The following is a 20,054-nucleotide window of genomic DNA, read 5'->3' on the forward strand; positions in this document are numbered from 1 at the left end:
ATGAAAAAAAAAAAAAAACACAACACATTGGAATTCAATTGCCAGGAAACATATGGCAAGAACCTGAACCACTGGCTCACTTAGAATAAACTTGCCCTGGCACTGACAAAAATCATTAGGATCACATTTCATTTTCCATAAAAGAACAAGTCCACTTTTATACAAGAAAATTAGGAGATGGGAAGAATGAGAGAGCACCACTGCGGGTCTCGTCAAGTAAGATTATTGAACGAGGAGAAAATTAACACTTCGGTGACTACTATGTGCAGTGTACATTTGACATCTTGATTTTACTCCTCAAAAGAACTCGGTGATAAAGGCGTTATTTCCATTCCACAGATGAGGAATCTGCGGTGGCAGGGAGTTCGAACCTAATGGAGACCAAAGCCACGTGTTTTTAAAAAACGTCATGTTGTCTCAGCAGGAATAAAGTATGACGTTTCCCAGGATTAGAGCAGACTGTAAATGCCTACGGCAAAACATCGACTAATTCCTTCAGGGCCAGGATGTACTACTTTTTGTCTATATGGCACTTTGAAATAGAGGATAATACCATCACCTTTCCTGCTTTTTAAGACAGGTGATCCTGTTTTCCTTACTAGGGAAACATACCGAGTAAAGAATAGGCATATGGAAAACAATTTCAAAACCTGTAGGGGGTTTACAGTACAATTCAGTGAGTACTGTGAGAGAGAGGGACGAACCCCCGAGGTGTAGGGCAGAGTCTAAACGTCTGAAACCCAAATCCAGGCTCTTTGTCACAGGACATGACTTCACATTTTTTTCTAAACTATCAGTATACGTCAAATTTCCCAGTAAATAGTCCCAGGATAACCCGGCGCCTGGACCACGCCCACAAATGCCAGTCAGGCAAAGTGGCGGCCGCGCATCAAGGCTAAACCCGGCCCGGCCCCGCCCCCTGCCCGGTCCCGCCCCCGGCCCCGCCCCGCCCTACGCCACAAGCTGGCACGCCGTCGCGCCTGCGCAGACCGGACATGCGCTTGGAGGAAGTTGCGCCGGCGCTCCTTGGGAAAGTTGTTTCTTCCCCGACGACACTTCTTTTCTCCACGGCAACTGAACGAGGACTGTTTCCGGGTCGAAGGGTTTGCTTCCGGAGAGCGGGAAGGCTGAAACGCGGTGGCTAAACTGGATCCCAATTTACAAGGTTCCCGGTGGAGAAGGCTGTAGCCATGAACAGGTCAGTTCAGGTGGTGACTGCTGAGCTTGGAAACTTGTCCCTCCTGCTTGTTGGCGGAACGAAACAAGTGGAACTCGACTTCCAGAGGAAGCCAGGGAAGGCCCGGGTGCTGACTCGAGGACTTTCCCGGGCTGGGAGATTCTGCAGCTGATGGAAGAAAGGCCGCCAGGTTGGGAGAGGGATACGGATAATGATAATCCCTTGCGTTCCTACGGAGCTCTGTCATTGTTCTGCCATTTCGCGGAACATTTTTCGCTTCTGGGGTGGGCGGGGTAGGAGGTGGCCCGGCATTCGAGATGCTAGAGTGACCTGCTCGAGATCCCAAAGCCAGTCAGTGAGGCAACTGGGAATCTCATCCCAGACTTGCTGATTACAAGTTCCAGCGATCAGATAGTTACTGAGTTGAGTTCTTCCTAGGACCCTGGTACTGCGCTGGCCGCCTGCGACACAGATGCCTTATTCAAGGTTCTTGGCCTCGGGGTAGTCGCTGTGTAGTGGAGGAGACGATCAGGCAGTTTTCTACTGCCCTGTGGGAAAGGAAATGAAACAATTAAGTCTCCCTGTTACGGGAGGTATCAGGAAAACCTCTCAAAGGAGGTAATTTTCTAGTTGGTCTTTGAATAATAATAGCTAACATTGAGTACCTTAAGCACTTTGTATCGTTAGCTAATCTTCGTAACAATCCTGTGAGGATAGGTACTCTTTTCATAGATAACACTGGGGTTAAAAGAGGTTAAGAAGCTTGGTCAAAGTTGGGAAACTATTAATAATAAATAGAACCAAGTTGCCAGCCTGTAGGGAAGCTTTTCAGTGAGTAAGTGTTCACCAGGTGGACCAAGGGGGCAAATGTCCGCCTCTAAAAGAAGCAACGTGTACAGAGATGTAAGGATATGCCAAGTGCATGCTTTGTGTAGCTGAATGGTCAAATGTATGTTTGTATGGTATGGTGATGTTTGTAGCTGAATATAAGCGTGAACCGGTAAGCTGAGGTCAGATTGTACAAACCATGGTAGGAAATTTGGACTTGATTCTGTAGGCCAGAGGTAGCTACCTATCTGAAGGTTTTAAGTGGAGAAGCATATTAGATTTTTCTTTTAAAATACAGGTCTCTTAATTCACACAATTTATTTTATAGCCCTTGGGCTGAGAATGACAGGAGATCTGAAGCATTGTGACTACAAAGTGCTGAGACAGGAGACATCCTTAGTGTATCCTAGAGAGAAATAACTTGAAATATTATTTTCTCCAGTTTACTAGAATTCTTTTTTTACTTAGCCTCCCATCTCACCAGTTAAATAAAGCAATAAATTTCTTCATAGTTTCCATGGTTTGAAGTATTTTGGAAACCACAGAAAATCCTTTTTAAGAGATATAATCCAGTAATTTTAGGGAACTCCTCAATCCAACTGAGGAAAAATTTACCTTCATGAAGCAATTATCTAAAACAGTAATATAGATTCCAAGTGTTGAAATAATTGCAAAGGAGAAAATAACAGTGAGTGCTAGAAAGTCTTAAAGAAGTCTGTGCAGGTAAAATTTAAGCAGGACTTTGAGGGATAAGTAGGATTTGGAGCCAGAGGGCACTGTCAACAAAAAAAGCAAAGACATGGCTACTGGAATGATCTGTACCTTGACTGACTTGGGTCCTTTGCTCCAGTCCTGATGATGGAGTTCTTTGCAAGTGCTACATTCTCGTTTCATTCACGTGGGCTTGATTATGCTTTTAGGAGTGGCTTTGGAGAGATGTTATCCCCTGTGATCCGGGAGGCAGAGGTGACACGGACTGCACGGAAACAGAGTGCTCAAAAAAGAGTTTTAAGTATCCTTTGCATTTTAAGCATCATTATAAAAATTGCAGAGTGTTTGGGATCAGGATTATAGAATTTTCTTTTTATGAGAGACATTAAACACTAGCTATAATAATAAAATGCTGCAGAAATTATTTTTTTGACTCCCCAGATAATGTTATTTGGTAAATACAATGCTGAAATTCAGTGAGATTAGATTTATATTTTCCTGAAAATAAGGGTGCTCGATTTTACTGCTATTATATTGTAGTTAGCTTTTGTGGAGGTTAGATAGCCTTTTTAAATTTGAAATCTGACTAGGAACTCTTAGTGTAATGTGTAGTAATCTTAAGACATATCTGAGAAAGTAAGTGATGTAATTATTTACTCTTTGCATAGGAAAAAATGGTAGCCATAAAATACCTTGTCCTTTAAAAATGTATCACATATTTTGTATAGTGTAAATGTGGGTAATTCTAACTTTAATGGTGTCTTTTTTTTTTTTTTTTTTGGATGTCTTTTCTACATGGAAAACTTTTCTTAACTTCCAATAGTTCGGGCATCCCAAGATGAAATTTTTGCTAATACTACACCAAGAAACCAGGTTCTCCCTCGAACTCCCAGCTCATTTCGACCGCCTTGTAAGATTTTTTTAAAGCATGTAGTAATAATAATAATAATAATAGTAATAATAGCAGCTAACACTTATACACATAATAAATATATTTGGTTGAAACATTAGTAATTAAGAATAAATAATAATGATTGCATTTACTATTTGTTGAACTCTTACCATGTGTAAGGCACTAATTTACATACACAATAACTGGGACATAGGTATTATCTCTATTTTGCCAAAACTGAAAGTGAAACTAAGAAGTTAATTAATGCTGATAACATAACTAAGTATGTAAGTAATAGAACCAAAATTTAAATAATGATCTGCTTACTTCAAAACTCGTGCCCTCTATTCTATACTGCCTCTTCAGTGTGCTATTTTATAAAATTAAAATACGAAGAATCTATTGACTCATTAGTGTCCTTTTTTACTGCTCAGTTATGTTATAATGAAAGCATATCTATTTGTAGTAAAATTTTTCCTGATGGGCTCAGTAGTACCAAAATAAGTTAAATTTTCATATCATGGAAATGTTAATATTTAACATGTTTATTTGATTAGAATCTAAATAATTGACAACTGAAAATTATTTGTTCTTCATATTGTTTGTTTGTTCTGTTTTCATGATCAATGCTCATGCACTCTGGATGAGTTTTTTACTAACCTTTTATTTGTAGTTACTCCACCAAACCGAAGCTTACTCAGGCAGCCAGATATTTCCAGCATTCTTGGAACAGGAGTGAGGTCTCCCCGGTTTACACAGTCTTCACTGTTCTTGGGAAATCTGTCTATGGTATGTAGAAAAATGGGGCTGAAATTTTCTCCCTTTTTGTGAAAGTGTCCTATGACACTCTTTAAGAATCACTGTGGTACGGTATTTAAAATAGCAGAAGAAATGTCACATAAACTGTGATGTAGAATGATTTGACTTAGGTGTTTAAATACTCTATAGAAAAAAAAAGAATTGGATCTCACTGAAAAGAAGAAAAAAGAAGAGTTTTATTGGAATAGTAGAGTATTATGGCACATTTAGTTCCAAAAACAATATAAAAATGATTTTTCGGTATTTGGCTTTGTGCTTATTAAAAAGGCATAGAAGTTTTACATGCACTTGAAATTGTCTAAATTAGATGTTTTCTGAAGAGTGGTTTTGCATGTTAAGCCTCTCTTTATCTTAGAAGGTTAACTCAATCTTTAATATATTATTATATTGTGGATTTTTAGAGTGTTAATATCTAATAATGATCTAGTCATTGAACAATTTTACTCTACTTATGAAACTGGTTTGTTTTGGCAAGGTTTATCTTGTACTTAAAAATATGAGTGAATTGACTGCCCCTGGGTTTAAGCAAGAGATGATTTTTATTGTTTACTGCTTCAGAATTGCAAGATTAATAGTAAAGTTGTTACTCTCTTAAAGGATGAAATAGTATGTATTAATTATTATAAAACATTTGGAAATTACTTTGTAGTCCAAGGTATATTTTTGATTTGTTTTGCTAATTTTAATATTAGTTGTAAGTGGTGGTCTTGGATATTTAGGTTTCCCTGAAGGAATAAAATTACCTGTGACATTAATTTTGCCATATGTCCATCTACTAAGATTTGATTGTGGAGCAAAGTATTTTTCTGAATGCAAAATGCCATTGCTGTGTAAGATTTTTCAGTTTTATTCTTATATTAATGATAATGATAAATACCCAGAAGGGAGTGAACTATTAATCAATCTAAGAGCTGAAGCTAAGTTCTCCCCAGCCCACAGTTACTTCCTCATGAATATATAGGGTACTAGCACCCATGTTTAGCATTTTTTTCTTGGAGAGACTGATTTAAAGGTACATTTTTGTTGTTACTCATACCTGAATTTTAAAGGTGAATTTTAAAAAGCTTTTTATTAAAAATAGAAGAACAGAATAAGCCCCCATGTGCTCATTACACAGTTTCAACAGTTACCAACATACATGGCTGACCTTGTTTCATCTGAACCCACAGCATTTCCCCTATATTACTTTACAACTCCCAGACTTCATAACCATTTTATCCAGAAATACTTATGGACCTCTGAGACATAAGGACAGTTTCTGTAACGTAAGCACAATACAGACATGTCTCATTTTATTGTGCTTCGCAGATAATGCCTTGTTTTTTTTTTTCACAAATTGATGGCAAGACTCTCCACCAGCAAAAAAAATGTTTTTGTTTGTTGATTCAAATCAGGAACCAAGTAAGATCAACACATTGTATTTACTTGATATGTCTCTTAAGTCTTTTAATCCCTAAGTTTCTTCCTCATCATCTGTTTTTTTGTTTTGTTTTGGTTTTTTAAGGAGGGGGCAGCTCACAGTGGCCCATGCGGGGATCGAACTGGCAACTTTGGTGTTACCAGCACCACGCTCGAAATAACTGAGCTAACCGGCCACCCCGTCATCTTTTTTTTTTTTTTAATTTTATTGGGGAATATTGGGGGACAGTGTGTTTCTCCCGGGCCCATCAGCTCCAAATAGTCTTTCAATCTAGTTGTAGAGGGTGCAGCTCACTGGCCCATGTGGGAATTGAACCAGCAACCCTGTTATAACCCTGTTATTAAGCTCACGCTCTAACCAACTGAGCCATCGGCTGCCCCGTCATCTGTTTGTTTTTTGTTTTTTTTAATTGCCACTTATTTGTTGAAGAAACTGGGTTATTTGTCCAGTGCAATTTCCCCAAAGTGAAGAATTGATGTGAACTTAGAGCAGTAGGACCCCCTTACTTAACTTATCACTGTCAGCTTAAATATTACAAAATACGATCTTTATTGACTTTTTGTTAAAGTATGGAGCAGTACAAAGAAAACAATCAAAAAAGCCATACTCTCCTTAACAAAATAGCCCCTCTTGAAAATGGAAAACACATATATAAGGTTTAAAAAAACAGTGTTAATATGTTTATTCACTCAATGGTAATAGCTCCATTCCTCTTCTGTATCTTCCTTTTTTTATCAGGTAACTAATCTGGATGACAGTAATTGGACTGCTGCATTCTCAGCACAGCGTTCAGGCCTCTTCACAAACACTGAGCCCCATAGTGTAACAGAGGACGTAACTCTCAGTGCTGTGATGTTACGTGAGGATGATCCTGGAGAAGCTGGTAAGATGACTTGGAGCTTTGTACCAAACTAGCTTGTCATTTACTAAGGTCAGAGAAACTATCTCCTCCTATTCCTGAGTGTCATCATTAATTTTTTTGTTGTTGTTAATCTAATTTGTTACGGGACTGGCTAAGCCATTTGATGTAGTAGCTCTAGAAGGTTAGAACTTCACCTTAGTTCCCAGTTGGAAAAGGATCTTGCCATTTTATCCTTCAGTGTAAACAACCGCCTATTAGGTGATTAGACAAGTCTGTAATATTTTTATTCTTTTCATATTTGTGCTGTTGAAAGAGCTCCTCTTTTTCTTTAGATTTAGTTTTTATCTGACATTGTTGACATGTTTTGCTTTGGCCTGGATGCTGATGCTTTTTTTTTTTTCACATAGTATGTTGACCTTTCTAGTTTTAGCTTGGTTATTACCATTCCCCTTTGGGGGAAAAAATTGACTACAGTGTGTCTCTACCTACACATTGTTACATAGGTTTCTCATCATTTTATCAATATCGTAAGTTAACATGTATGAGTGCTATATATTGAAGATTAACCCCTTATAAGGTATGTGGTTTGTAAATATTTTCTCTCATTCCGTAGGATGCCTTTTCATTTTGTTGATCGTTTCTATCGCTGTGCAGAACTTTTTAGTTTGATGTAGTCCCACTTGTTGATTTTTGCTTTTGTTGCTTTTCGTATCATATCCAAAAAAGTATTGCCAAAACCAATATCAAGAAGCTTTTTCGCTATATTTTTTCCTAGACATTTTGCTTTATCAGGTCTCATGTATAAGAGACCTTTTAATCATTTTTAATCATTTTTATGAGTGGTGTAAGATAGGGGTCCAATTTCATTTTCCTGCATGTGGATATCCAGTTTTCCCAACATCATTTTTTGAAAAGATTATCCTTTCCCCTTTGAGTATTTTGGCTCCCTTGTCAAGTATTAGTTGACCATATATGTGGGAGTTTATTTCTGGAGTTTCTATTCTGTTCCATTGGTCTATGTGTCTGTTTTTATGTGAGTGCCATATTGTTTTGCTCACTCTAGGCTTTAGTATAGTTTGAAATCCGGAAATGTGATACCTCCAGCTTTTTTTTTTTCTTTTTCTTTTTTTAATGAGGGCGCAGCTCACAGTGGCCCATGCAGGGATTGCACCGGCAACCTTGGTGCTATCAGCACCACGCTCTAACCAACTGAGCTAACTGGCCACCCCAATTTTGTTCTTTCTCAGGATTGCTTTGACTATCCTGAGTTTTAGTTTTGCAAGATGAAAAGAGTTCTGTGGATGGATGGTGATGGTAGCACAACAGTGTGAATGTATTTAATACCACTGAACTGTACACTTAAAAATGGTTACAATGGTAAATTTTGTTATGTGTATTTTACCACAATATTTTTTTGAAAAAATACGGCAGTAAAAAAGGACTCACAGCTATGTTTTTAAGTTTTCAAACAATTACCTAGAAGTACATCACTTAATGTTTTTTGTTCCTTTTCTTTTTGATGTGTTCTAGCATCCATGAGTATGTTTTCTGATTTCCTGCAGTCTTTTTTGAAGCACTCTTCAACTACAGTTTTTGACCTTGTAGAAGAGTATGAAAACATTTGTAGTGGTCAGGTAAGTTAATTCACTCCATTGTTGGTCAAACTTCAGTACTCTTTGGTTTTTTTGAACAGTATCAACCTGTGAATTTCCATACTGTATTTAAGGGAGATGTCTTGGGTATATTGGCAGGGGTGGCATGGTTAGGAGGTCAGTCAGAATACCTCTGTTTTTTACATACTGAGGGTCCATATAAGGTTTATTTGGGGGACAAAAGGATCCTGCTGCTGTAAAAAAGGAAAATCCAAAATATAAAAAGAACCCTTAAAAGTCAAAAATAAGAAAATGTACAATCCAACTACAAAATGGACAAAACGTCAATAGATGCCTCATCAGAGAAGTTACACAAATGGCAAATAAGCTTGTGGAAAGATGTTCAACATTAGGGAATTGCAAATTAAACAGTGACATGCCACTGTACACCTACTAGAATGACAAAAATGTAAAACACAAACACCACCAAATGCTGGCGAGGATGGGAGCCGCAGGAACTCTCATTCTCATTCATTGCTGATGGGAATGCAGAATGGTACAGCCACTTTGGGACAGTTTCTCAGTGTCTTACAAAACTAAGCTTGCTCTTAGCACGTGAGCCAACATTCATGCGTACTCTTTGGTATTTACTCAAATGAGTTGAAAACTTATGTTTATACAAAAATCTGCATATAGATGCGTATAGCCGCTTTATTCATAATTGGCTAAACTTGGAAGCAACCAAGTGTCCTTCAGTAAGTGAATGGATAAGTAAACTGTGGTATATCCAAACAGTGGAATATTATTCAGCCCTAAAAAGAAATAAGTACCATGAAGAGACAAGGATGAACTCTAGATGCATATTACTAAATGAAAAAGCTGATCTGAAAAGGCTACACATCGTGTGAATCCAACTATGTGACATTCTGGAAAAGGCAAAACTTGGAGACAGTGAAAAGATCAGTGGTTGCCAGGGATTCGGGAGAGTGGGAAGGATGAAAAGTGGAACACAGCAGATTTTTAAGGAGTGAAATTATTCTGTGTGGTATTGTAATGGGTACATATTATACATTTGTCACACTTACATAATGTACAACATCAAGAGTGAACCCTTACGTAAACTATGGAATCGGGGCAATAGTGACGTGTCAGTGTAGGTTCACTGATTATAACAGGTGTACTGTGCTGGTGCTGGATATTGGCGGTAGGGGGTGAGGTTGTGCGGGTGTGGGCAAAGAGTAACAGGAACGCTCTGTGCTTCCCATTCAATTTTGCTGTGAATCTAAAACTGTTCTAAAAATTCTGTTAAAAGGAAAAGGGCTTTAAGAATCTATTGCATTCAAGAATAATTGAAATAATAGCCGACATTTTTTGAGCGTTTAATATTGTTTCAGTCATCAGTCTCTGAATTGTCCGTTATAAAAAGCAGTGGCTTCATTAACAGAAGCAATAATAATCACTTAGTGAATTACTGGAGTTAGGATTCCAATAGAGAACTTAATAAAGGAATGCGAGTACAGATAATACTTTTATTAAATACTGGCCTTAAAACAGAAGTAACATTGCTTTGTGAATACTTTCTAAAGGGAGGGAAAACCTGTTGTGATTCTTCAAGTTCTGAATGAGAATAATCCTGTTTCTTAATTCCCTTTGATAAAATAAGGAGGTACTATTCATAACCTTTGAGAAAGGTTTACAGTACCCTGGCTCCTTAAACCTTCTGATAAACAGTTTGTGTGTGTTTCGGGGAGAACATTCATACCTTTCATTAGATTTTCACACTTGCCTCAGTCCCAAAAAGGTTAAGAACCACTGTTTTAGAACAAGGAGGGACTTTGAAGTTTTGGTTAGACATGACAATGTTTTAGTGCGTATCTTAGGAAAATAATTTTCTTAATGTGTGGTATCAATTTTTCAAACATAATTTGAAGATGTCTTATTTTTAATTTTCATTGGTACTCCGTTCGTTCGTGTTATGATTTTGTCAAGTACAGGTTAGATTTAGCTTATCTTCTGATTAAGGAAAATGTACCCAAGGTTGTTGAGTCTGAAATCTAGAGTATGTTAAACTTATAGATATGTACTCACATAAACACACATTACTTCAAATTAGGGCCATTTCCAATGGGAATGTTATATTACATTCAGTTAAAAAAGACAGTAGATAGGCAGGAAAAATTTTGTAATACGAATATGTACATGTAATTAGTTTTAGCACAATCTACTTGAAAAATACAAAGTTGTTACTCAAAATTATAGAAAACCTTACATCTGTGTTTGTAATTCAGGTGAATATACTGGGTAAAATAGTGAGCCGAGCAACACCTGGACTCCAAAAGTTTTCAAAAACAGCCAGTATGCTCTGGCTTCTTCAACAGGAGATGGTCACGTGGAGGCTGCTGGCGTCTTTGTATAGGTAAAGTTGTGTAGGAGTTGTAAATGAAATAACACACAGGATACCAAGCCAATAGGCACATTAATTTAAAAGTTAGAGTAGGATGTGTTTGGAAATAGGTTCTGCTATTTTTGATGTCTATCGTTTCTAATGCCTTAGTTGTGAGGATTGAGTTAGGGAGGAGGGGAATATCCGGTCAAAAAGCTGGTAGCTACCACAAATTAGGTATGTATAAAGATTTAAGGAAAGCATTAAAAATACTGCAATACTTAGGATAGATTAAGAAAAACTGAAAGATCGAGTTTATGTAATGTGCACGTTTGAAAGAAGTTGACCAAATTGTCCTTCTCTCAGATGCTCAGTGGTTTCGACTCTCATTCTGTTGCTTTCTCATTCTTGAAAGAAAATCATATTTTATTTTTGTCATGTGAAACATTATATTAAAAAGTTAAGTGTATGCCTTAGCAGGTGGATGTTAAAGACTTTGTAGTGTGTATTTTTAATAAATACCAGTTTTGTTTAGGAGTCAATATCAGACTCAGAAGGCATTTACCACTGTATCTTGTTTTTAAAGCATGATGGCTAAGTTAATGAAACTCATTTTTTAGAATGTAGGTTTGTGCATATATATAGCTTAAAAGGTGATTTTATATATTTATGTGAAATAAGGCTTTTTTGTTGTGTGTTATTTTTCTCCAGAGACAGGATACAGTCTGCTTTAGAAGATGAAAATATGTTTGCAGTTACTGTAAGTTTTATAAGCATTTATATCTTATAAATGCTTAAAAATTAAAATGTTTTTTATAGTAGTTGATTTTTGACCCTCCATCTTGAGTTTTTTCATTTTTTAAATTTTACAAGTAAATAGAAGATATAATAAAAGTTAAAATAATCAAATAGTGATTTATATTATAGATTAAAAGGTAAACGTCCTCTTTACCTCTCTTACTGTTCAGTCTAACAATTTGGTATTGCATCCAGCCAGACATTTTTGTGTGCATCTTTATATATACATATACTCAAACAGTTTGGTTTTTTGTGTGGGATTTTTGTTGTTGTTGTTGTTGTTTTTTAAGATAAAATGAGAATGTCACTGTGAAATGCTTGGTTAAACCTTGTAACTGGCCACCATGCTGCTCTAGAGATCTCTTCCTTTAGACAAAAGGCCCTCAAAGGCAAAGAAAGGTGTTCTTCACTGTCTTTTAAATCAAACATTGAATTTTTAGGGAATTTAAGGGGGTTGTCCTTCAGACTGCTCAGCAGAAACTGGGGGCTTACTTTTTATGTAATCTGGGTAAAGTGATGCAGGATTCAGTGGCTTGGTTCCTAGCAAGGATGTTAGTCAGGTTGTTAAATCGTGCAGACTCCGCAGCAGCCCTGGAATGTCTTTCTTTCCAAAGAGACTCCAAGCAGAGGGAAGATAGAGCCTGAAAGGAAGGAGTCCCCTGGCTCTGTCTCATTCTGTAAATGGTCTCCCCAAATTTTTCTTTTCTTTCTCCCATCAGACTCAAGGAACCCAGCCACTTTGCCCCTTTTCAAGAGCCAGTACCTTTTATTTATTTATTTACTTTATTTTATTTTATTAATTTTATTTTATTCAGAATCATTTTCAAGCACTGTAACTCCAACCTGCCAAAAGCCACACCCGATTTTGTCTTCCACTGGATGGCACGATAGCCAGCTTTCCAAGGAAACTGAACATTCTCTAAACTTGCACCTCTCAAATGATTCTGTGCACGAGTTACCTAGGGATCTTGTTAAAATGTAGAGTCTAATTTAGTAGGTTTGGGGCGGGGCCTAAGTTCTGCATTTTAAACAAGCTCCCAGGTGATGCTGATGCTATTGTTCTATATACTACACTTGCAGTAGCAAAGGTCTAGATCAGGAGTGTCCAAACTTTTTTCAACGTTTTTCACCAAGGGCCATTTGCGGTAAAATACACAAACAGCCGGGCCACTCACTCGAGGTGAAGTACGTATTGCCTCACCTGGTTTATTTAAGTAAACTAAATATATTTTTGGAATTTGCTGCGGGCCAATGAAAAATGGATTGCGGGCCATAGTTGGCCCGCGGGCCACAGTTTGGACTCCCCCGGTCTAGACCCTGTCTCTGTCTCATCTCCAAAATTTACTCCATCAAATCTTGTTGACTCTTATCTCTTGAGTCTCAGCTCTAACCACTCATCTCTGTTTCTGTTGCCACCACTAACTGGAGCCATCATCGTTTTTTGCAGGGATTATGACAGTAGCTTTCATCTAGTCTCCTTGGCTCTATACACACATACGGTTTTTTTAAAATATATAGTATGATTTCATTTATACATTATACCGAGAGGTTTTTCATTCATCAATATTTCTTAGTTTTTTTATGTGTTTGTTTACCTTATTTTTTCATAGTATACCAGAGACTAAATGTACCATAATTTTTTCAGACATTCGACTGGACATTTTTAGGTTGTTTGTAGTATTTTTGGTGTAGTAATCAATGATGCAGTGAACATTCTTCATACTTATTTACGTATTCGAGTATTTCATATATTTCTGGAAGTGAAATTGTTGGGTCAAAGTTTGACAGCGATTGTCATTTACCTTCCTAATAGAATGTATGAGTTTACACGCTCACAGTTTGTGAAAATGTTACTCTGATATCAATCATTTGAATTTACCAGTTGGAGGGAAGGTACCTCATTGTTTTCATAGGCATATTATTGACCTTTCATAAGGTAGAGCATTTTTCATTCTTGAACATTTATTTTATATGAATTCTATATTCATATTTTTTGCTTGTTTTTTGATTCTTTACTCATATGTTAAATATTATCTTCTCATTTCTGTCACTTATTTTTCAACTTGTTTAAGGGGTCTTTATAAAGCAGGTATTTTCATAGCTAACTGATCACATCTGTCATGTTTTCCTTAGTTATTCATTCACTATCTTCTGTCTTGTTAAGGAAGGCCTTACTTACCTATTTACAAAATATTCTCCAATGTTTTCTTCTAAATCTAAATCTTATTTTCTATATAATAAGCCCTTGAATTCATCTGGAGTAAGTTTGTCTAGAAAGAGATTTAGGTAGAAAGAGATTTAACTTTTTTCATGTGGATATCTATTTATCCAAGCACCATTTATCAAACAAATATATTTATCCTATTCATACATGGATCTTCTCTGGTTAATGATTTATGTGTAAAGCTACATTTGGCCATCTTTTGGAACTCTTTTATTAGCTCCAGTAAGTTTTCCACTTATTTTGTTGGGTTTTCTGTATTGGCAATAATCTATAAATAGTGAGTTTCCTTTAATCCTTTATACTGTCTTATTTCCTTTACTTACCTTATTCCATTGACTCGGAGCACCCATACAATTATATCAGTAATAGTATGAATTTTTTTCCTTGCCTTTTACTAAGAATGCTTTTGTTTTACTGTAGATTAAGGGTTTTTTTTTTTCCTTATAATCAGCTAAGAGTTGGAACAGATATTGAATATAGTCAAATATTTTTTTTAGCTTCTATAGCTGTGTATCTGCTTTAATTTAATAATGTAATAGCTTGCATTAACAGTTTTCCTAATGTTGAATTATCCTCAAATAGAATAAACTCTTGAGTCATGATGTATTCCTAAATATACTAAGTTTTTGTAGCTTATATTTTATCTAGAACTTTCCCAAACATATTTTCTTTTTTGTGTGTGACTTACCCTCATCCAGTTTTGGTGTCTAGAATTGTGCTAGCTCTCCAGAACCAGTTCATAAATCTTCCATTATTTTTTTGTGCTCTGGTTGAAGAATATAGGAATTACCTGTCCTTTGATGGCTTGATAAAAATATGCCTTTAAAACCATAAAGACAAGATACTATTTTGGGGTTTAGTTACTTTTTATTTTCTGATTACAAAAATAATTCACGTTTGAAGCAACTATAGTGAAAAATAGGAGAAAATAAGTATACATTTTTATAATAAATGATTTTAGCCACACGTCTATTAATCTGCTTTTTCACCTAAAATATTTTATTATCCCTTCAATCTTTTAATTTATTTATTCTACAAATACTTATTTCCTTTGAACCAAGTTATGTGCACATCTAGGAAGATTATCTTATGTTTGGCTATTTATTGAACTTATTAGTTTTAATAGTTCTCCATTGATTGTCTTTGTTTTTTGGTAGGCAATCCTATCATCTACAAATAGTGATGACTTTGACAATTTTTCTATACTTATTACTACTTAGAGTTTTTTCCTGGTTTTATATATTAACTAGAACTTTCAAAGTAAAGGTGAATAATTGCAGGAATTCTTATTCTTTTTACCTTCTGGGTTTTAAAAGGAGTGTCTCTCTTTACGGTTAAATATATTTGCAATAGGCTTTAGGTAGATAGTCTGTTATGTTAGCAAAACATTCTTCTGTTTGTAATTTATCAGATGACATTTTGACATCTATCCAGATGTTCATGTGGCTTTTCTCCTTGAATCCTCAAATAAGATGGATTAATTGATTCAGTCACCATATATTATCCTTTTAATATACTGCTTAATATTATTTGCTAATATTTTTGTCAAGTTGTCTTTTAAAGTCAGTCATAAGAGCCTTGGATTGTTAAGTTTTATCGCCTATCAACTTCTGCTGTGTAGAATAAAAAGATTTTAAAGTTTTAAAATGTTAATTTTCTAGTATGTCACATGACTGCATCCATCTCTTTGTTATGATTTTTTTTTGTTTCATTTTGTTTTGTGTTTTATTTTTCCCTAAAACAATATCTCTGGGGAAAATAGAGTTTTTAAATTCCAAGTATAGCCAAAGAATTAAAATATCAAGTAAAAGTAGCCACAAATTGATCTAGCAGTTTGAAATTTATTTATAAAAAATTTTTCAGAGATGAATATGCCAATTTGCTATGTGATAAAATGTTTATGGGTGATTAAATATACTTATTTCAGATTCGCTTTTACTATTCTATTGAAATAATATTCTTAGAACATCTTTTTTCTTTCCTTCCTGTAAATATTTTTTCTAATAGGCTTTTAATGCTAGTGAAAAAGCAGTGGTGGAAGCATTATTTCAGAGAGATTCACTTGTCCGGCAAAGTCAGGTATGACTAGAATTTTTAAATATGTGTTTATAAAACATGGAGAAAAGGCAAATGAAATAAAAGAACTGAAGTTGTTTTAATTTAAAACTTTTTTCTTAATTTTCTCTTTCTAGTCTTTTTATTTGTAATTAAAAGAAATTAAGAACCTAATTATTTGGTTTTCAAGTGATAGCCCTGGTATTTCTAGGAATAGCCTGTTAAAAATTGTGTTATTCCTATAGAAAATTTCATTCTTTTGCCATTTTATATACATATATATACGTATACGTATATATATATATATATATATATATACGTATACGTATATACGTATACGTATATATATCTTAAAATAAAAATAGTGGTTGGAAAAATTGTTACTTGGTATTTTTGAATCAGAAGCTTTTTTTGAAATTAAGGGTACTACTTCAAATAAAATACAGATTTTATAGTTAATACTTCTTTTTTTTTTTGCCTTGTTTTCCTTTTCTAGCTCGTGGTAGATTGGTTAGAAAGCATTGCCAAAGATGAAATTGGAGATTTTTCTGATAATATTGAATTTTATGCAAAATCAGTGTATTGGTAAGTCACTTTTATTCCCGAGGACACTTAACACTGATTTTGTTTATTCATCTTTCAGCGAATACTTATACACTTCTTACTGCTTATTCAGTCTGAGAGCAAAACAGATAAATAACCCTTCCTTTGTGTACTTTATAATTGTTTAAGAGAGTAAAAACAAATACATATCGTGTTGGGTATTAAGAGCTTTGGAAAAAAAAGAATCAGAGTTGATGAATAGAGGGTGATAATGGGTACTACTTTAAATAAAAGAAGGCTTCTCTAAGGATATTAACAGGTAGTAAGAGGAAGAGTTTTTAAACAAGGCAAGCCATGCAGCAATCTGAGGGACAAGTGATCTGGGCAAGAGCAGAAACTACAAAGATCCTGAGAAGGTAAATATTTGCACAGGAAGCATGTGAACACAGCAAAGAAAAAAATGGTAGGGAATGAGACTGAAGAGAGCCAGCTCATGCAGGACTTTTATGGACAGGCAGAGGTTAAGGGTTTGGGACTTTATTCTAAATGTGATGGGAAACCTTGAGAATAAAAGAATGATATGATCTAATTCGTGTTTTCAAACAGTCACCTGCTTTATTTTCTTAATCATAATTTAATTATACTTGTGCTATGTTTCTAGCTACTCTTTTAAAAAACTTTTTTTTTAATTTTTAAATATTTATTTTACCAATGTCCTTCAGTACTTCTAAATTATTGTAGGACATTGACACCAGAAAGCACCCATAGATTGAAAGGACAGTTTATGGAGTGGCCGGTTAGCTCAGCTGGTTAGAGCATGGTGCTGGTTGCACCAAGGTTGCCAGTTCGATCCCCACATGGGCCACTGTGAGCTGCGCCCTCCTTAAAAAAAAATAAAGCGTAGCTAAAGAACAAGGTTGGAGGGAAGGACAGTTTATTTCAAGACTTGTAGAAAAAGTTCAGATCGCCTTTGAATTCACTAATACATGTACACACAATTTGCAAGTCAATTATATTTTTTCTCTGCTTAACTAGGAAATTAGTGCTGCTAAATGTTTATTAAAAATTAAATCTTGAGTAGTTTGTGATTTTTCTTATTTTATACAACATTTACAGCCTTTACTGACAGGATATAACCATTATGCCAAAATTCACCCATCAATATGCAACCTCATTTCCCATCTAAAATTAATGAGAATATATTTTACTTTAAATGGGACACAGACGCAGAGGGCCAGGAATTAAAGTATAGCCTTAAAGTCTTAAATTCGCACCTCAAATATCAAAGGAAGCAATTCTTAAAGTCATGAAAACACGGTAAAGTAACTACACAGAAAAATAATGGACATTTAAGTCATTTCATTTTTCTCATATATAGTGAAAACAGATGTATTTATAACTTCAGGCTTCAGATAGCATACTTCATTAAGTCATTATTCATTTAAAATAGACAAATGTTTGCAAAGAACATTTAATTACATTTCATAGTTGCTTATAAAGTGGTACTTGAAAGGTTGACCTATATAAGGAAATAAGTTCCTGTCAAGAGAGATGGTAAACTATAAATATAAAATATACCACAGTGTTACAAACTTCATAGTGCTCTATAGGAAAATCAATAAAGATAATGTAATTTTTCTGGGGGAGAAAAGTATTTAGCATTACAAATTTAAATGTAAAGTTTATATATGAATTCAATAAGGAATACCTTATAAGGAATTCAATAATGGATTCAATAAGGCAAACCTTGCGTTGCCACATAATCATTTATTTTGTGTAAAACAATAAAAATGGTGTACTTTTTGAACATGGGCACATCAAAACCGAAGGTTAATTTTTACTTTTTTCTTTATTGGCAACTTTGGAAGCATGTTTAGGTTTTGGTTCCCAGAGGGCATTTTTTACAAATCTTGAAGTCGCACCTCGGTCCAGCTTGCCAGCCTTTTTCTTGTCTGTTATTTCCTTGACTCTGTACATGTACACTCTTGTGTTTCTTCCTAATTCCTGCTTTACTGGATGTTCCTTAGGATTAACTCCCTGAATTGCCAAATAAACCCAAAACATTGAATTTAATGTATAAGCAGAAATTAAAACCACTTTTGCTTGTTTGAGTGGCTCCAACTTCTTCAACAACTCATTTCTAGAAACAGACGTCATGGTCTTCACAGTATCTCATCTATAGCACCACTAGAATTCTCAAATGTTGATAAATAGTCATGAAGTTTTGCTGGATAGTCTTCATTAATTTCCTTTCCTGCCATTATGACCAATTCACTGGTCTTTCACTCCTGTCTCCCAGAAAAATAGTTGTGATTTTTCTGAGCAAAAACGAAATTTCAATTTTCAGGAAAAAAATTTATTTTAGTTAAAATGACCTATTAAGGTTTTTGTAAGTTTTTTATGACTTAGTCTCCCTTTTTTACTGACTAATGGAACAGAATAAAGAACCCAAAAACAGACCCACACTTATTAACTTGGTCATTTAGTTTTCAACAAAGGAGTCAAAGCAATCCAATGGGGAAAGAGATGCCTTTTCAACAAACTGCAAAAAAAGCTGGATATCTATGTGAAAAGAAATTAACCTTGACACCCCTCTGGCATCATACCGAACGATTAATTCAAGATGGATCACAGTCCTAAATGTAAAAGCTAAAACCATAAGCTTTTAGAAGAAAATATAGGAGGACATCTTTATGACTTGGGGATAGGCAAGTGTTTCTTAGGTCACAGAAAGCAATAAATCGGGACAAAAAATGATTTGACTTCATCAAAATTAAAAACTTCTCATTAAAAGACATCATTGAGAAAATGAATTGTTGGCAAGCCACAGACTAGAAAAACATGTAGAACCTATAGTTCATAAAGAACTGCATCTCAGTATTAAAAAGATAACCCAATAAAAAGGGCAAAGATTTGAATAGATAACTCACAAAAGCATCTAGATGAGTGGCCAATAAGGACATGAAATGTGCTTAACATCATTAGTCATCTGTGCTAAAATGTAAAATGCCCTTTCATACTTAGCATTTTTGCATGGTTTTTTTTTGAGTTTATGCTATTTTTCTTTGACTTTGATTTTTTTTTTTTTTTTTTTAAGTAGACCTATTAAAATAACTCCTTTAAAAAGAAACTGCTTTTTTCTTTCAGGGAAAATACTCTGCATACCTTGAAACAGCGGCAGCTGTCTTCTTATATAGGAAGTGTCCGCCCTCTTGTCACTGAATTGGTAAGTGTTCTTTGAAATGGAAGTTGTCCTCAAAGTTAGGTGATTTTTTTTATTTTTTTTTTTAAGTCTGAGAACTTCTCTTGGATTCTTGTTTTTGGTTCCTGAAGGTTTGCTCATACTATTTAACTGTAAAAACTACTAAGTTGAATTTGAATTTGGTGGAAATTGAAGATACCTACGATCTCTGAGTTGTAAATTTTAAAAGAAGGTATAGAAAGTGTCCCTGATTTGCCAGCATTAAAAACAAAATAATTTTGGTCTTATAGCAAAGTTTGATTCTTCAACTAGAAGATGGTGACCTATGAAAGATCATTTAAATAGAAAATGGGGGGGGGGGACTTTGTGAATTAGTTTGAGGTTAGAAAGGTCATTTTAGGATATGAGTAATAGGAACAATAGTGGATTTGAAAAGAACAATAGTCTATTGTAGAAATAAAGGAATAAAGCTTTGTGATAGGTGTCAGCATGTGAATTACATGTTTATAGTGAGCAGTGGGAGAAATAAGTGGTTATGAAAAAATGGA

At 35.0% G+C, this 20,054-nt stretch overlaps 1 protein-coding gene and 1 pseudogene across 2 annotated transcripts in view; one reads left to right on the forward strand and one right to left on the reverse strand.

Annotated features, from left to right (window-relative positions):
- The first annotated feature begins 1,016 nt into the window (after nucleotides 1-1,016).
- Nucleotides 1,017-20,054, forward strand: part of NUP107 (nucleoporin 107) — a 39,274-nt gene continuing 20,236 nt past the window's right edge. Inside the window, exons 1-11 of one of the 2 annotated variants that reach the window (XM_033118552.1) lie at nucleotides 1,017-1,198; nucleotides 2,926-3,017; nucleotides 3,540-3,626; nucleotides 4,282-4,397; nucleotides 6,586-6,730; nucleotides 8,240-8,343; nucleotides 10,590-10,717; nucleotides 11,396-11,444; nucleotides 15,714-15,785; nucleotides 16,258-16,346; nucleotides 19,452-19,530. In XM_033118552.1, coding sequence (XP_032974443.1) covers nucleotides 1,191-1,198; nucleotides 2,926-3,017; nucleotides 3,540-3,626; nucleotides 4,282-4,397; nucleotides 6,586-6,730; nucleotides 8,240-8,343; nucleotides 10,590-10,717; nucleotides 11,396-11,444; nucleotides 15,714-15,785; nucleotides 16,258-16,346; nucleotides 19,452-19,530 — 969 coding nt within the window. In that variant the 5' untranslated portion in view covers nucleotides 1,017-1,190. Of the gene's footprint in view, nucleotides 1,199-2,925; nucleotides 3,018-3,539; nucleotides 3,627-4,256; nucleotides 4,398-6,585; nucleotides 6,731-8,239; nucleotides 8,344-10,589; nucleotides 10,718-11,395; nucleotides 11,445-15,713; nucleotides 15,786-16,257; nucleotides 16,347-19,451; nucleotides 19,531-20,054 lie in introns of those variants that run through there. The other variant, XM_033118553.1, reaches the window with a different exon arrangement.
- Nucleotides 18,135-18,565, reverse strand: LOC117029341 (nuclear nucleic acid-binding protein C1D-like; annotated as a pseudogene).

The sequence above is a fragment of the Rhinolophus ferrumequinum genome, chromosome 10 (genome assembly GCF_004115265.2).
Source record: "Rhinolophus ferrumequinum isolate MPI-CBG mRhiFer1 chromosome 10, mRhiFer1_v1.p, whole genome shotgun sequence".
Taxonomy (NCBI): Eukaryota; Metazoa; Chordata; class Mammalia; order Chiroptera; family Rhinolophidae; genus Rhinolophus; species Rhinolophus ferrumequinum.